Source organism: Aulonocara sp. 'chitande type north' Nkhata Bay, linkage group LG7 (genome assembly GCF_057382095.1).
Source record: "Aulonocara sp. 'chitande type north' Nkhata Bay isolate Kocher_YH1m ecotype deep benthic linkage group LG7, A_spYH_male_GT1.1, whole genome shotgun sequence".
NCBI classification, from domain to species: domain Eukaryota; kingdom Metazoa; phylum Chordata; class Actinopteri; order Cichliformes; family Cichlidae; genus Aulonocara; species Aulonocara sp. 'chitande type north' Nkhata Bay.
Window position 1 is genome coordinate 44,075,074 of NC_141350.1, and position 18,537 is coordinate 44,093,610.

Sequence of the window (18,537 nt, forward strand, 5' to 3'; positions counted from 1 at the left end):
CTTAGTAGATGATGGCTTGTGTGTACTGTTTGATACGGAAAGACCATTTTTACGAAGGTGTGAAGAGTTAATCTAGCTGTGTTTGCTTTTGCAAGGGAACTACAATGTTTTGATTATTGGGTGACAGGTTTTCTTATTTGTGTGAAGAGTTTTGCAAAATTAGCAAATAGTTACAAAAAATGTGCTTAAGCAATCAGAAAAAACTGTAAATGGGTTGCCAACCGCCAGTAAAACAAGAAAACGAAGAAGAAATTACATAATATTCATGCTGTGAGACAACGCAGCAATAGATAAATATTTGAAAAAAAAAAGTAGTCAATCTGACATGGGTCCTGAGCATGAGTAATGGTCAGTAGTGGTCAGAAAACAATAAAGGTATACTGGGGACTAGGGCTGCCACAAACGATTATTTTGATAGTCGACTAGTCACCGATTATTTTTGCGATTAGTCGACTAATCAGATCATCATCCATTGGACGTACAGCTTATTGCACCAGCAGCATCTGGTCTTATATAACTATCATTAGCTTACAGCTTGAAGTGTTTGTGCTAACTAAAAATAAAGACAAGATGGTAGTTTATTAATTTTTAATGAAATTTGCAGATTGTTTCGGTGAAGTTTAATAAACTCCTTGCTTTCTAAAATATAACAGGACACCGGAGTATATTCTCCAGCGTCTCACACTTCTGATAATCAGCTGTCTGCTTGACAGTTTTAGCTGTGCAAAAACTATAACTTTAATCTCAGCCAAACCGATTTACTCAGGAACAAATAAAATACTAAAGAAAGCCAAACAATAACATTTTTAAGTTATCTAAGTGACTTATATATATGTTTAACCTGACTAGCGAAAGACGGCGGTGGGTTTGAAAACGATTTGCCGGGAGTCCGGTGTTCTCACGGCTCTAGTTAGCCTTGCCCCCGGCTAGCTAACGAGCTAGTGGGTAACAGACATCTCCGAAAACGTCGGAGCGCTTTTGAAAATATGTGGTGTCCTGATAAACTGAGCCGATATTTGAGGTTTACACAGCTACATTCTCGCCTGAAAATATGTTAAACGTTTATTTTGTGACCCAGAAAGAATAATAAGAGTAATATTAAAACTAACTAGCTGCCGCCATTGTTGACAACTGCGCTGGGCTGCGCTATGAATTCTGGGACACAGCTTCTTCTTCTTCGGGGTTTAACGGCAGCTGGCATCCTTGTACATGCAGTGCTGCCATCTTCTGTTTCAGTCCGTTATTACACTCTTAAATCCTACTACTCATTCCTGCGTCCTTTGTGATCTTACAAAGCTTCAAACGATGCGTCGACTATTAAATTAGTTGTCGACGATTTTAATAGTCGACATAATCGTGACTAGTCGACTAATCGTGGCAGCCCTACTGGGGACAAACCGAGCCAACTCCGCTATGCCTGGTGGAGGGAAAAAATTATCAATATGCTTTTTGTGACATTTTTGTTTGGTGGTGTGATTTTTCTAATGTGAAATATATGCCGAATTGCTGAATTAAGTTGTGTATATCCACAAAGAACCAGCTCCAGTAGGCAGGTATCCTGGCTTGACTTTATTTATTTGGCTCCGATTTAATAGTTTGCATTAAGATTTTGTGTTACTGTAATACTTCATCTTTACTTGTGAGCAGTAAACATGCTGAGTTGATTTAAAACACTGAGGAAAAAACATCGTGTGAAACCTGGAGGAATAATAATTAAGTAAACTGTCTTGAGAATTTATACTTCACACAATAAATAATTAGGCTCTTGCTGGAGCCAACAGTTGGAGACACAAAGAGCACACTGTTTATTGCAGCTCAGGTTTTTTTTTTTATTGAATGCAAAATGCAACATAAAATAGACAAGTCCATGAAAAGCAGATAAAGCAAAATATATAACATTTTCAAGGTATGCTTACATCTCATCTGTGCATAAAATCTTCGTAATAGCACTAGTAAATCCCATCATCAAATCTGATAAAATATTAATTTTGGTACGATAAACTGCATACTGTAACAGAGTTGGACATATCTGCTGAAATCACATATCACACTCATACAGCTGATTGCTAAAATTCAAATAATATGTTAATCTCACACAATAATATAAAATGTAGTTGTACAATGTGCCCTAACCTAGCCATACAGAAAAAAAGCAGTATGTCCTCCACAATAATGCTCAATATTTACGACCTGATTAACGTAAAGCAAAGTGCAGAGTAATGATAACAGATCCAAAGACAGACAGACAGTGTGAAGTTCAGTGTGTCAGACAGTGAAGAGCAGACTTTTTAGTTAAGTGCCATGTCTCTCAATGACCAACGCTGAACACCCTGATAGACCTTCAAAATGTACAGCAGCAGCTTGGCCTACACTTTCTGCACTGATGAAGCTAAACCCATAGACACCAGGGATAATGCATGTAGAAAGGGCTGTCTGTGCACTCCAGTGGGTTTGTTTGTTGTACATGAGCTAATGGGAACAAGTGATTCTCTCTGGATATGGATGTACTCATTCAGGCAAGAATGATGGAGGTCAAGGTGGGTCTCTGGGGCCATTGTAGCTCTACTGGAACTAAAGAGAAACAAAAATGTAAATCACTTCAGAATATTGTAAACACATTAAATATTGCAGACTTTTAATTTTTCACAATTCCACCTCTCACATTATTTGGGAGACATTTTCACCCTCAAGGTCAAAACTAAGCACTTAGGTTAGAAATGGGAACAAATTTCTAACTTCATGTCTGCTACAGTAAACAGCTGTTTTGTCTTGGGTCTGTAGGATATTAGATTTTATATTATTTCAATATTTTGAGCTATTTAGAAAACATTTAGTATTGTTAATTGGATGGAAAATAATGATCTGACAGCAGCACAGTAAGATAAAGGGAGATATATACCTCATTGCCTTGCACGTCGTCTGTGACCCCATTGAGTCGCAGGTCGTCTGTGACCTCATTGGCCTCCAGGTCTTCAACGACCCCATCGTCCTGGAGGTCTTCGATGACCTCATTGCCCTGCAGGTCCTGACTTTGCACCCCGTTCAGAACCTATATAAAAAGAAATTTCCAAATTTTAATTAAAAAATGCACAAATTAGTAAACAATAAATGGTTTTTAAGTTTTTGTGTACCAGCTTTAGCAAGATGTGAAGCAAATAGATACTTTCATTACACTTTCTACTCAATTTGAGCACTAAAAATGCTTTCTCAAGCCTCATTCATTCAATCATACAAGGGCTTTTTTCTTTACCTAAGGACCTTTAACCTCACTGACACAGTATGGACACTGCATGGACGGATCGGGGTGTGAGTGTGTGGAGATAAAGCCAAAAGTGTGCTTAGGTGCACACTCAGTGTGAATGTGGACTTCAGTATCTTGCCTAAGCACACTTTGACATGCAGTTCAGTGGAAGAAGGGATTAAATGACCTTCCCATCTGAGCCACAAGATATGTAAATAGGTGTTGTGCTTTTATATTGTGACTAGCAATTAGTTAGTGATGAATACTCACGTCTGCTTCATTGAGTGGAAAACAGTTGCCTGAAAGATCAAACACCACATTTGTTATTTAAAATTTGACAGAAGATGTAAAATAGTTGCATTAAACTACCGTGGGTGAAAAATCAGTGTGATTTTGGTGCTGAGTGTTTGTTCTAGTGCTGTCTCACCTAAGCCGCAGCGTCTCTCCCGCCAAGCGTCCAGATTCAGACGAGGCGCCGCTGTGCATGCCATGAGCCGGTTGCGTGCTGATGTGACACTGAAGACATCACGGGTGACAGATTGAATCCCAGTGTTTTGACAGATAATAGAGGACAGTGTCACACGAGACAGAGCTGCTCTCTGTTGTGGGGTGAAGACACCTTGGTTCTCGTACCACAGCCTGAGAATTTTTCACCAAGTGGAGGAAGGAAGAGATTAGTGTCAACAGAATCTATATCTTAAATGATATACTGATGTCAATAAAAATAATATAAGTAAACATGCATTAGCAAAGTTTCAGATTTTCTGTTTTCAGACATGATGTATAAATTATAAACGCCATAACTCTAAACTCCACATCCAACACTGTTTTGCAAGCATCCATACCCATACAGACCTGTCACCCTGGCGAATCCTTTGGAACTGGGTTGCGATGAGGCAAGCAAACAGAGGCCCGACACGGCCACCCTCGGCAAATGGCTCTGCAACGCCTCCGAGCCAAACATCAATGTTGTCGGGGGTTCCATAGAGCTCCAGCAGCTTGCGGGCCAGGTTGTTGTTGTTCAGCACCCTACCCAGCTCTTCTTGATTCTTGGGCTGAGACAGACCACAGAACCTCCGCCAGGCGTTGTAGCCTTAAGGAGAAAAATACATAAAGTTAGCACAGATGAGAACAATTCTGAGATGATGAAATGCTAGAAAGAAAAACCTAAAAGTGAATAAGGGGTGTACCAGGGATGCCGTGGTCACGTCCCCGCTGCATGTTGAGAGAACCGAGGTCCAAGGATATATGCTGTACAAACTGGAACAGCTTGTCTCTCAGAGCGGTCACCATCATGTGATCCTGGGTGTTTAGTTTAGCGGGACTGCCAAACAAACCACGCAGCAGAGGGTCAATTCCACCTGGAAATAAAAGAGAAAAAGATTAGGCTGACAGTTTAAGACAGAGGATAAAAAGAAAATTCAACACAAGTTTTCTTCATGCAACTCACCCTCGAAAGCGATTCTCCAGGGTGTGAAGAAGGCTTTAAACAAGGGTACACTAGGGAACTGAGGGTGATCCCGGAAGTTTGTATCCAGGCGGAACATAATTGGCTGAATAGCTAAGTGGGCGAAGCGGTAAGCTGCGGTTGCAAAGACGTTGGAGATGCTGGGGTCAACGGCGGGATTATAGCCGGGGTAGCGGCCAAGCTGTCTGCGCATTGCATCGGTGCCAACGATGTGCGGCAGATAGTCTCTGAACACAAACAACTGAGAGAGACGGAGAGCTTTAATTTGAGTAAATATGAGCAAATGTTGGCGAATATAAAAGCTGATTCTGAAGTTTAGCTACCTGTGTGTAAGCACCCATGATCTTGCGGGCCTCTTGGTAGAGCGTCTCGCTGTCCCAGTGGGGGTTTATCCTCTTCAGTGCACGAGCAAGGCGGTTATGCTCACGCAAAAACAATGTGTGAAGGGAGGTCAGACCGATGTTTTCATCCACACGGGCATCACCTTATGAACAGAAAGAAAACAAACATCAATACTGTTCATCTCCTGCTTAGACTGTACATTTAGAGCAGTTTAATGGATTAGTAATAACTGAGCAGCCACTTCTGGCATTAAAAAATAAAACCAAAGTGCCACTAAGTGCAGTTCCTTTAATGATTGCTTGAGAAATTACTAACCTGCAATGAAACAAGGAATCTCCCTGGCGTTTGTATCGTTGGTGACTCTTTTGCGAGTAGCGCACATTTGCACCTGGAGACTGTGGAAGGGCAGCAGCTCACGCCCGTTGTCTCTGAACTCTGTGTTTACTCGCAACAGGCCGCCATCGTCAGTGAGATTGCGAAGAGTTAGAGCGAGCTTATCTTCAGAGCCATACACCTGGCTGAGATCGAGGAAGGCTGTCAGCGCGTTGACCTGCTCTCTCCTGTTCGTCTCACCACCAAAATTTAAGGCACTGTATCCTGTGCCGCAAGCCGGGGCGGATCTGAACGCAGGGATGCACTGAGAGAAGGATAAGCGAGAGTCGCCGGGAGGAAGCTGTTCATAGACAAGAAAACATGGGTGAAAAAAACTGCTGGTCATGGATACCGAAAACAACATGCCACTGTTTGGTTTCGTGCGTCAGACACTAACCGGGATGGGAATGCATGGCTCGGTGTGCTCACAGCTCTCGTCACAGTTCACCCCGTTGCTAAAGGAACGGATGCTGGGTGAGAAGGGTGTGAAGGTGAGATCATGGTCGTTCCACTGGCCAAACAAGGTCACCATGTGAGAGTACACGGAATCATTGCTTATGCCTGCGTCTTCTGTGCTTAGGATGTTGTTGGACACCTGTCGCACCTGAGAGTAAAGAAAGTAAGAATGCACAATTCTGGTATAAAAACTAGTAAATACATCCATTAAATTTAAAATTAAAGTCTGATATGTGTGCGTCCTACCAGTGGGAGCAAGAAGTTGTTGAATTTCCGGGTCCTGTTCCATCCTTTGGGTTCGGAGATGCCGTCGTCATACTCAGCAGGCAGCCAACGGGTGAAGGGGGTGTTGGAAGCACCGAGACGTGGGTTCTTTCTAAAAGTAATCAAGAAACACCCATGTTTGGAAACACCACTTGAGAAACTCCAAGGGAAGTGTACACATCTTTTGCTATAGAAGGTCTCAAATTTTTAGGTGTATTGCGTAAGGATTTCCTTTGAATTTAGACTCTAGTTGGTCTCAAAATCAACTAATTCCACACAAAATCTTTTCATTTTTTCTAGGAATTATGACATAAATTACCCACCCACCCCCTATCCCCAGCAACACATTATTATCCATGAAATCAAAAAATTAAAATAGGCTACATGATGAATAATGCAGTATTTTTCTTGTCGAAAATGAGAATGGTTTTATATTTTATGTTTGAAATGCACAATGGTGTGCGTTGTTGCATATGCATAAAAGAAGTGCTACAGAGGTTAAAGTAGAAAGTTTCTCTTACAGGTTGTTGCACACGCTGGTGATTGTGCGGTACTTGATGAGGTTCGGTGTGGTGACGCACTGCGGAGCTTTGACTCGAGCGGCACATCCAGTTATTTCAGCAAGTTTTTGCAGATCTTCGGGTTTGAGCAAATCTGGAAAATGTGACAGAAACAGTTAAGTGAGTGCAACTTTGTCACCTTCACAAGTCTAATAGTTAATTATATTAAGAGAGAATTGAGTCTTGCATCATGAAACACTAAAGATTCTCAACTCCAGCCAGTAAAAGTTGCCGCAAAGATTGTGTGTGTTGCCTTTGTGTGGGCGCTGCATGTCTAACCTGTTGCATTGAGTGAGCGCTTGTGCACATGATGCACTTTCTCCTGCACAAGACGGATGGTTTGCGCCATGTAGTCCGCAGATCTCACCGCAGAGCGTGTGTCACCTCGGGGTTGCTTCAGGAGACGAAGAGCATCGTGAGGACTCACCACATCCCTGCGGACTCGTCTCAGACTCCTGGAGGGAAAAAAGTCACACAGTTGGAGAAAAAGGTGCATTTCTTCTTCTTCTTTTTTTTCCCGAACTGATAAATTATGGCATTACTACTGGCTTAAAAACCAGTTGAAAAGCATTTTACTGCGTAGGTATGTGGGTTACTTTAAAAGAAAGCCTATGAGATTAACTCACTCTTCTCTGGAGTACTTGTATGCATCATCCACAATTTTCCTTGCTTCTTCAAAAGATCGCTGAAGAAAAGGACTGCCAAGATATTCTTCTGCAGACAAAGAAAATTAACAATCTTATGACATGACTGGGGGAAAAAAATATCAGGTGAGGATGAATATTAGTGACAAAACAGCAGCGTGAAGACTTACTTGCTGGTTTAAGCTCAGCGGGCACCAGGCAGATGCCCAGCATAAGCAGGACAGAAAAATGCATTTCTGAAACAAACATTTAATCAGAATCCAGTTAAAAACACAACAACAAACAAACAAAGTAACAAAAAACTTTTTTTTTATTATTATTTTTTAAATTTGGTGTCACATAAAAATATCTAAGAAAGAAAAAACATTTTGTTACCTGTGAAGGTTTCAGATGCTCTCTCAGGGCTTCAGATGCTCTTTGAAAGCTGGTGGTAGTGATGCTGTCTCACATTTTCACCCTTTTTATACTCTGTGGGAGGCCAGAGGCCTCGCCCCCATAGATAGAGCAGGTACAGATACCGTCAGTAAAGAGCTCTTCCTTGTTCCTTCTATATGTGTTGAAGGAAATGCTTTGTTTTTATCTCATCAGTTACTGCTTCTGGTCAACTGATAGGACTGACAATAATTTTTGGGAAACAATATAAATATTTTGGCATGCGTACCACTTCGGGTGGTTGTCATCATGGCAACAGCAGAGAAAAAAAATATTAATATTTGTAATTTCATTTAGGGATTTAAATAAAATTATTTATCTTCTTTTTCAGTTTTATTTAAATGCTTTCTGTCATCAAACATAATGATGTTTTTTATTCACATTAATCTCCTGAGCTGACTTTGCAGTCTTATCTGAGCACGTTGCATTTGGCTTTTCTGCACTTTATATTTCATTCTGCTCAACACAGACCTGCTGCATCCCAAACAATGGAAATAATTTAAATAAATTAAAGGAGATAGGAGAGGGAATGCTATGCAAAAAATGGCCTGTATGTAGATATGAACCTTGCACGTTTTGGTTTTCATTTATCACTTTCAGCTTTGGCCATCAAGCACACTAACTTTCTTTTTTCTTCTTATTTCTTTTCATAAATAAAAGTTAGACTGTGCTGGGTTGGCAGTGTTGCCTCATTCAGGCAGTTCTTATAAAAGGCTTTAAAGCATTTACGGGGTCTGTCTTTTTGTTTCATTTATTGATGTAGTTAGCGACGTGCAGCATTACAATACAAACTTCCTGTGAAACTTGGGGCAGATTTTTTTTTTATTGATAAAAAATGAAAATCTTCATTGAAAACTAAGCATAAAAATCAGTAATTGTGTTTTTTACCATTCTTTCCTTCTGGGCAGTTCGCATTAATGCTTTATTAACTGAAGGCGTTAGCCACAGACGAACAAGTAAATAAGTAATAGGTTGTATTTGTTAGACATGCTTGAGCAATGAGGAAATCCAGTGAACCATAATTTTACCTTGTACCATTTTATCTGTGGGTGGAGATTCCTGTAGCTTTTGTATATAGACTGGCTTTGTGTTATTTGTCAAGGCAACCTGTGACCCAGGGGATAATAACACAAGGAACAAGTCTGAGAGAAGACCATCAACCTGGATAACAATAACTATGTGCACGTAGTCACAAGAAAACCATACTTGTTCTCGTTAAGCTCAAAGATTAGCTGAAAACACAAGTCGTGACAGTCGATGATGAAAAACACCTTTCATTTATTAATAGACTTCGTATTTCTGCTGATAGACTGCAGGATTACATTAGAAGCTGGCCTAGCTGGAACTAATCGCACATGTTTTTATACTTCATTTCTTCACAACATAGGCCGTCCTAAAAATGTCTGATTGAACAAGGAAATAAATCATTTGGTTTTTATTTTAGGTCAGCTACAAATATTCACTTGTTGAGACTGGATTCATTATGCGTGTGAAGAAAACCATCTTTTTTCCTTTCATTGTGTTTCAGGTCATCCTTTGCATGTTTACTGTGTTTATCCTGGAAGTGATTTGTGAACTGCAAGCAGACTGATCATCCATGCAACAAAATAATTTGACCTTTGTTTTTGAAATATTTTTTAAAAATTGAGGTGCAAAAATTAAACATCAGGTAAATTTTCAAGCTGCAAAACAACTTCACTTCTGCACCATTTTTGCCATCGTTGTCTTCAAGAAGGACATTTCACAGGGTGGGTATCTTTGCCACGCTGGGGTTTTATTTTTTTATTTCATTTTTTATCTAAAAAAGACGGCGGGACTTCACTTGAAAAGTTGGGAAATTGGGCTTGCAGTCATGTCAAAGAAGAAGTACATCCTCTTTTGAGTCTAAGGTTTTACATTTCAGGGCATAATATTAATAAAACAAAAACAAAAAAAACATCCTTACGAGATACTAAGTAAGGTACACACAACTTCAGATGAACAGCAACACATGCCTTGTTATATTGTGCCATTATTTTATTTATTTAACAGACATAAGTCAAAATGCAGAAGCAGAGGGTGGAAAAACTAATGACAACCTTACTGTTTCCATAGTAACTAAGAAGGTAAGTATTAGTCAGGTGATGCTAATTAAATGCAGTCATTTACCTAATCATCAACAACGATGAGCGTGTCTATAAAGTTTTAGCAGTTTGTTGATCTGGAGCATTCAGGTGTGTGTTAATGAAATACCAAGGAGGAAAGATATCAGCAATGATCAAGGACTACGCTTCAGACTCTCAGTTAACTTTTAAAGTTCATGGCAGGACAATTAGACTGAACATGTGTGATTTCTTTGGAAGGCTTTCAGGGAGAAAGCCTCTTCTCTCTACAAAGAACATGTCAGCACAGCTTAGGTTTGCAAAGTTGCATCTGAACCAACAACAAGACTTGTGAAACAATGTCGTTTAGACGGGTGAGACCAACGAGGAGACGTTTGGCCATAGTGCATGGTGCAATGTGAAGCACGGCGGTGGAGTGACCTGGACATCTTGCAGTTACTGAGTCAAGCATGAACTCTTTTTTTTCTCCCCCCCTTTCCCCCCTCTCCCCCCTCTTTTTCTTTTCCTGGATCACCTGTTGAGAAAAAAAGAAAACAAGCAGAAGAAGACTAGAGCAATAGAATAAACAACATCATGATGATCTATGGGAATATAACAGTAAATACTAAATGTTAAACATTATTGTGCACAGTGTGCTTTAAGGTAGGAGCCAATAAGGGTGTAGTTTGTGTGTGTGAGCACCCGTGTGTACACCTGTGAGCATGAACGCGCTTGTTTTTCTACATGTAATGATCTGTTAGCGGGTGTGGGGAGCCACAGCCCCGTCCACCGGGGCATGAACTCTTGACTCTCTGTACTCTAGAGTCAAATGTGAGGCCATCTGTCTGACAGCTAAAGCAGCTAAAACACTCCTCAGAGATTTGGGTCCATACTGATGTGACAGATTTGTCGGCCGCACGTCCATGATGAGAATCTCCTGTTGCTTCAACTTGAAGCAGCCACATTCCAACTCACTTAAATCACCATTCTTACCCATTTCAATGGTCAGCAGGTGATCTTGACCATTTTTGCATACCTAAATGAGTTGCATCGATGAGCAGTTGATCAGGTGTACCTCACAAAGAGCCTGGTGACTCTATATTTTTGTTACGAGACAGTTTAATGCTTGCTTTAATGGATGTGTCTAAGACCTTAAACATTAAGAAATATGATTCATGTTTTCGTTCAGACTGTCTGCCGGTGATAAAAAAAAGTTTATTTTTCCTTCTTTCTGTGAGGAAACCTCTGTTTTTCGCAACATTAGCTGAAGGATTTCACTTGCAGCCGTGTCCAAATCAGACTTTGAAGGAAGTAAAAAAGCAGAAATAAAAAGCAACGACTGAGATGTTGTTAACTAACTTCAAGGTTTAGCAAGAAATCCGATTTCACCACAGGGTTGGGTAGTAAGTTTCGAGGTGTTTTGTATTAGACCTGATTCTGCTTTTAGATTTTAGCAACAAGGCTGCACAATCAGTGCAACATTAAAGGTGCAGCACTTTCATTTTTAATGATCCCTTTTATCTAAAATTATTTTGTGAGATTGAACAATGCCTCTTAGTTCAGTTAGTAATTCCGCTGGTGCTTTATACTCACCTTCATTATAAACATGATAAGGAAACTGGGAACTAGAGACAATAAATCGTCACGCTTGCTTTGGTAGTTCAGCATGCATGAAATCTTATCTTAACTCACCACCTTTATCAGATCGTCCTAATGGTTAAACCACATTAACCCTTTTTACGTTTGTCTTTCTGAATCTGGTTCACCCCCCCCCCCCCCCCCCCCCCTTGTTTTTCTTTCCACCAAAGCAGTTTAGGGTCATCAGGGCTATAATAAAACATCTTTGTAACCATTTTTTAAAGCAAGGTTAAAGGAAGGCTGTGTCATAAAATACATTTTACCCATTTTTGACTTTTCTTCTTGGAATTGAAAACTTAGCTGCTTGACCTGATTTCAGCCTGAACAAAATCCTAATATTCAGGGAACATTTCAGGAACTCCGTTATTGAAGTTTCGACGCGTCTTGTGAAACTAAAAGACAAATGGCATGTCTGTTGTCTCACGTGTGTTTCCTGTTTTTAAACAAAGACAAATGTTATAGTGTAACGAGTCTGCATTCAAAGAGTGTGTGTTCATTATTATTTACCATTTCAAATGCTTGATTTAAAAATAAAAAATCTATAAATTACAGCAGAAAAGGATTTCTGTCAGCCCCGGCATCACTTCACCTCTTTGAACTGCAGTTCTGTGTTGCTCCAGTTAATAACTGACCCAAACACAAATGCAGGTACTTTACAGTCAGTATTTACATTTGTAGCACAGCGGTTTAATATGCGATTCAAATGGTTGTGACTGTACTTGTTTATATTGTGTTTATATCAGTGAGTAATTCTGAAACTTTCTATCTCATATAGATAAGAGTTCTGAAGTAGGTCATAATAAACACACTGGCCACTTCATTACACACGCCTGCTGACGTTCATACAGAGCGTCACGACGAGGAAAGAAGTTAATTTAATTGACTTTGAGTGTGCCGTTACTGTTGACAGGCTCCCTTCATCTCAAGAGTCGATTTCTGCTGAAACATTTGAATTGCAGGGTCAGAATTGGATTCAATTTCAATTTCAATTTTATTTCTATAGCACATTTAAAAGTCACAGGTACAACAAAGTGCTTCACAAACGAGCCATACTTGCAGGTTTACAGCAAAAGAAAACAATTAACAACAAAGAAATACAGTTATAGGATGGTAATATTGCAACAAGCACGAACCGGGAAGAAATTAAGCTAAGTAGTTATATATAAGTTATATAAACAAGATGAAAGCACAGGCTGCTGGCAGTGGTGTAATCATGTAGGGGGTATTTTAATAGCACACTCTGAACCCTTCAGTACCAATTTAGCAATGCCAGAGCCTATATATTGTTGCTAGCCGTGTCCATCCCCATATGACCACAGTGTAGCTTTTGATGGCTTCATTCAGCAGAAAAAAAAACAAACCTCAAATCATCTCAAATTGATTTTCTGAGCATGACAATGAGTTCACTTTACTCAAACTGACTCCACCGTCATTAGATCTCAATCCAGTAAAGCACCTTTGATGTAGTAGAACAGGTGATTTAATTCACAACCATCAAATCTACAGTAACTGTGTGATGCTATCATGTCCATATGGACCAAAATGTCTGAGCACCTTTTTGAATCTGTGTCATGAAGTATTCAGGCATCTCTGAAGACAAAAGGATTCTAGCAAGTGTGCACAGAAACACACAGAGTAATAGAGACAGACACAAAGGTAATATGTGTATTAAATCTATGTTTGTTTGTCAACTTCAATCCATATTCCTCAGAGAAGCAGCTTCCACGTATCCCACCCCTGAAATTAAACTATATTTGCTACTGGCTTTATCTTCTGAGATTCAAATTTCAAATATCCATTCAAATTTCACGAGACTGTATTACAAGACTGTACTGTTTTCCAGCTTTTGTTTGGTGATTGGTTTGGTGATTGGTGTCCTCGCTTGCAAAGCTGCAAATACAAATATTTATTGTTTCTGGTTATACATGAACGACAAACGGAAAAAACCCCGTACTGTGATCTACAATGAAGAGATGAGCTTGATCGCGTCACAAATTGTGAGGTTGAAGGAAGAAGAAATGTGCAGAATGCCAAACTGATTTCACAAGCTGTGGAAGAAAAAGTACCTTGGAGAACAATGGGTTTAAATTAAACAATGAGTGATGCAATATTCAGTGGAATTCCAGCCTTTTTATTTACTGTATCTATTGTGACACTAGGAACACGATACTATAGCTTTCTGTTAATGTCTGTCATCTCCTCTGATTCAGATTACATGATACACATGATCACCAGGAAGTTTTATTTTTTATAGGGTTGAATAATGAAGCGGAAGAACAAAAAGAAAATATTTTTCATTTCAGTACACGCCTCTGCAACACAAATCCAACACTCTTTGTTAGTTTGCGTGAGATACTATTCAACCTTTAACAACCATCATAAAAGTACATTATTACTCACAGGGCAGTGCATTTCTTATTGTGCAAAGAGAAGTTATTAAGTGATAATGTGATAAACTAAATGACTGTGGGGTTTTGCAGAATAGCAACGATGAGGAAGGATCTTCCTGCAGTGTTGATGAGCCAGGTAATGAGGTGACGTTGGTATGGAACAGTGTTAAACCATGTGGTTGATACAATTCACAATGAGGATAGTGATGCCAAACTGCATTTCTTAGCAGCTTTTCAAGGCAGCTCTTGGAAAAATATTTAACAAGCAAATAAGCTGTCAAAAAAGAAATAGCTGCTCTGTTTCTTAATCTCTGGCTGGCAGTGGCCAGTTTAAAACATCTCATACCAGCTTTGCTCTGTATTTTTAGATATTGTGCAACATTTACTGGGTTTTCCTGCATGCACGCAAAAATAAAATGAAAAATAAATTGGCAACCCCTCCAAGAAAGCTTTGGGCTCACTGTTTATTTAATCAAAATAATATATATATATATATATATATATATATATATATATATATATATATATATATATATATATATATATATATATATATATATATTTGTTCTTAACTTCTTTTAAGTAGAACAATACAGAATCACTATGCAGACCAGTTATGCTTACATAAAGAGTCAGCCCACAAAGGCCCATTTTGATCCAGGAACAAACTCTCCTTTCCCCGCTGTATGTCGACTTGTATCCTCAAACATAAAGCCTGAGGGGGGGCCTAAATGTTGGACCTTTAACTGTATTTTCATAAATTTTACAGCCTGTCCTACTGATAAAGACCTTCCCCACAGCCATTCATACCACTAAACTGAAGTAATAGGTGAACAATTAAATAAACGAAAAGCTCCTGTTTTTTCACTGTGCACTCTGGAAAGATCTTTTCCAGCAGTTTGCTGACAGCAAAAATAAATCAAATAAAATAAAATAGGACATTTTCTATGACTTAACAAAACACTTCTGTAATTTTACACATTTATTTCTTACAATTTAAGCTCAAGCCCTGACAGACATCTTTCATTTACTTCAGCAGTATTTCTTTATCATGTAAAAAAACAAAACTGAGAGGTACTGTTGAAATGGCACTTCCTTCTCTTATACTGAGATCTCTCGGGAATTTAAAGTTAAACTACTTTGCACTGACAGAAAGACCGCTTAAGATCAAAGTATGTTGTATGTGGCTCATGAACATACATGATTTACATGAACGTGATGTACGCTTGACACTGAATACTAATATTCTAATTACTTTCCTTGGAGGCCAGCAGTTAAAACAATAAAATAATTACTTACTGTTGGGGGCGATCGTGGCTCAAGAGTTGGGAGGTCGCCTTGCAATCGGATAGTTGCCGGCTCGAGCCCCGGCTCCGACAGTCTCGATTGTTGTGTCCTTGGGCAAGACACTTCACCCGTTGCCTACTGGTGGTGGTCAGAGGGCCCGGTGGCGCCAGTGTTCGGCAGCCTCGCCTCTGCCAGTGCGCCCCAGGGTGGCTGTGGTTACAACGTAGCTTGTTATCACCAGTGTGTGAATGTGTGTGTGAATGGGTGGGTGACTGGATGTGTAAAGTGCTTTGGGGTCCTTAGGGACTAGTAAAGCGCTATACAAATACAGGCCATTTACCAGTACTTGAAAAGTAAGCTGGAACATGAAAGGGAACAAAGGCAACAGAGCTGACCACAAAAGAGGAACATGTGAGGGAAAACAACACATTAAATGAAGCTCAGACAATGGTGGCAGCAGACCATTTTTTTTGTAACAGTTTCACTTTGTTACAAAGAAGTGCTTTACCCACACTGAATTAAAGTCATCTGTGCAGCACTGAGGCTAAAGGATAAACAAAAACAGAAACATGAAGAAAAGGAGCCTACATTTCCAGTTCTTCCACAGATTTGGACACCTGACAGCTACATGTGTCTGCAAAGGTCAACGTAGCACCAACCAAGAGCCATGTTCAAGGCCTGGAGTTTCATCAGTAATAAGTTAGTAATAAACGAAACTCCAGAATCATTGTGTGGTTCTGACTTTGACTTTTGAATCATAGTTTGGTTCTAGGGAAGTGGATAAAAAATGTTTTTTGCCACAGGTATGATAATAATGATCGGGCCATGAATGGGACAAAACCCCTCGGAGTAAAGAAACGACACTTCCCTCCTGATTATGAATTCAAAACACGGCAGTGGACTTTTATCGGTTTTATCAGATGTGATCACATCAGCCAATTCCTGGCGTCGCTCTCGCTGTATCCTTTAGATTAAAAAAAAAATCCTATTAAAAAGTCCTATTAAAGTTTTTCCACCTTTAGTACTAAAGAGTTTTCAGACGGAAAAGTAGAAGAGAAAAGAATCATACCCAGGCTGCTGCACCAAGCATTGTGGCACATGATCACCTGCTTACAGTTTTTGCCCGTTGCTTGAACACTATAAACCCATGCTTAGACTAAAGTAACACAACTTGAAGCTTTTGTTGCCATACCTCAAACACATGTACCCATACCTTGAACAAAAGCGCTGCTTTGCACCCTAGTTGCAATTATGCAACACACTTACTCCTTTATGCAACACACATGGTCCTGCACACTACACTCTATTTCATACATAAGACACCTCGTTCACAAAATGACATTTCAGGGTGCCATTTGGAAAACACATGTATCCAAAATACAAAACACATCGGGTAATTGCAACCACTCAAATACACACCTGAAGGCACTTACTTGCAAAACTGAACACCAATTAGCCAACCACAAAAAGCCCTCAATTTAGCCAATTCAAGAACTTTGCAAGCATGGATGGAGGGAGAGCAAGAGGAAGAGGAGGAGGAGGAGGAGGTCGAAGAGGCCATGGACGGACCCATATTTCTGATGAAATAAGAGCAACTTTGGTGGACCATGTCATCAACCATGGCCTGCCTATGAGGGAAGCTGGGCAGAGAGTCCACCCACATCTAAGCCGCTTCACAGTGGCATCTGTAATAAGAACATTCCGACTAGAAAACAGGTCTGTCTTCACCTCTCTACCTTCTACTCTACTCAGATGGTTTTTATAGCACTGTTCTACAGTATATACCATTACCATATCAAGTGTACAGGGTATTGCAGAGTGCTAATGCTCCTTTTGCAGCCAAAGTGGTAGTTTCTGTGAAACATACCATGATTACTTATATTGAAGTACAGTGTTGTACAGTGGATGATACAGTGTATACAGTAAAGTACTGTAAGAAAAACAAGCAAAGCGATGACAATATGAGGTTGTATTTCTCTAGAATGACTCGAAGACCTTCTGGGGGAGGACGCCAACGCCTGTTCACACAACAGCAGGACCTTGCCGTTGTGGACCTAGTGAGGGCAGACAATGCTATCCGTCTCCACCAGCTACGAAAGCAAATACTTGCAGACAGGCAAGTGTTCAACAACATAAACCATGTGAGCATCACCACCATCAGACGCATCTTGGGAAAACACAGCATCACCATGAAGCAGCTCTACAGAGTCCCATTTGAGAGGAACAGTGACAGGGTCAAAGGACTTCGAGCTGAATATGTACGGGTAAGTGTAACTGTCCTTTACATGTACAATAGAGTATTGGTGAAATCCAGTAGCAGCTGAATATGTACCATATCAGTACCACATGGATCTATTCTGAGAGCTACACAGGTACCTGTGTGATGGGGTGAGGGTTCTGTACAGTGGGGCAAAAAAGTATTTAGTCAGCCACCAATTGTGCAAGTTCCCCCACTTAAAATGATGACAGAGGTCAGTAATTTGCACCAGAGGTACACTTCAACTGTGAGAGACAGAATGTGAAAAAAAAATCCATGAATTCACATAGTAGGATTTGTAAAGAATTTATTCATAAATTAGGGTGGAAAATAAGTATTTGGTCACCTCAAACAAGGAAAATCTCTGGCTCTCACAGACCTGTAACGTCCTCTGTAAGAAGCTTTTCTGTCCCCCACTCATTACCTGTATGAATGGCACCAGTTTGAACTCATCATCTGTATAAAAGACACCTGTCCACAGCCTCAAACAGTCAGACTCCAAACTCCGCCATGGCCAAGACCAAAGAGCTTTCGAAGGACACCAGGAAAAGTATTGTAGACCTGCACCAGACTGGGAAGAGTGAATCTACAATAGGCAAGCAGCTTGGTGTGAAAAAATCAACTGTGGGAGCAATCATCAGAAAATGGAAGACATACAAGACCACTGATAATCTCCCTCGATCTGGGGCTCCACGCAAGATCTCATCCCGTGGGGTCAAAATGATCATGAGAACGGTGAGCAAAGATCCCAGAACCACACGGGGGGACCTGGTGAATGACCTGCAGAGAGCTGGGACCAAAGTAACAAAGGTCACCATCAGTAACACACTACAACGGCAGGGAATCAAATCCCGCAGTGCCAAACGTGTTCCGCTGCTGAAGCCAGTGCATGTCCAGGCCCGTCTGAAGTTTGCCAGAGAGCACATGGATGATACAGCAGAGGATTGGGAGAATGTCATGTGGTCAGATGAAACCAAAGTAGAACTTTTTGGTATAAACTCAACTCGTCGTGTTTGGAGGAAGAAGAATACTGAGTTGCATCCCAAGAACACCATACCTACTGTGAAGCATGGGGGTGGAAACATCATGCTATGGGGCTGTTTTT

The 18,537-nt window shown here is 40.2% G+C and overlaps 1 protein-coding gene across 1 annotated transcript; it reads right to left on the reverse strand.

Annotated features, from left to right (window-relative positions):
• Window positions 1-1,815: 1,815 nt before the first annotated feature.
• Window positions 1,816-7,776, reverse strand: mpx (myeloid-specific peroxidase). Its single transcript, XM_086300595.1, has 16 exons — window positions 7,723-7,776; window positions 7,518-7,583; window positions 7,330-7,417; window positions 6,983-7,158; window positions 6,665-6,797; window positions 6,126-6,255; window positions 5,821-6,027; window positions 5,367-5,724; window positions 5,033-5,193; window positions 4,692-4,950; window positions 4,432-4,602; window positions 4,097-4,334; window positions 3,669-3,880; window positions 3,512-3,540; window positions 2,900-3,049; window positions 1,816-2,571 (listed from the first exon to the last, which is right to left on the reverse strand). Exons 2-16 carry the CDS (start codon window positions 7,579-7,581, stop codon window positions 2,563-2,565), a joined length of 2,385 nt encoding a protein of 794 aa, XP_086156721.1. The 5' UTR covers window positions 7,582-7,583; window positions 7,723-7,776; the 3' UTR covers window positions 1,816-2,562.
• Between the last annotated feature and the right edge of the window lie 10,761 nt (window positions 7,777-18,537).

Excerpts from the sequence above, each read along its gene's own strand:
- mpx (XM_086300595.1), bottom strand. The coding sequence starts at position 7,581 with ATGCATTTTTCTGTCCTGCTTATGCTGGGCATCTGCCTGGTGCCCGCT. Across the intron at positions 7,159-7,329 it reads TACAAGTACTCCAGAGAAGA|GAGTCTGAGACGAGTCCGCA; the intron begins GTGAGTTAATCT and ends TTTTCCCTCCAG. Across the intron at positions 3,541-3,668 it reads GGAGAGACGCTGCGGCTTAG|GCAACTGTTTTCCACTCAAT; the intron begins GTGAGACAGCAC and ends TTGATCTTTCAG.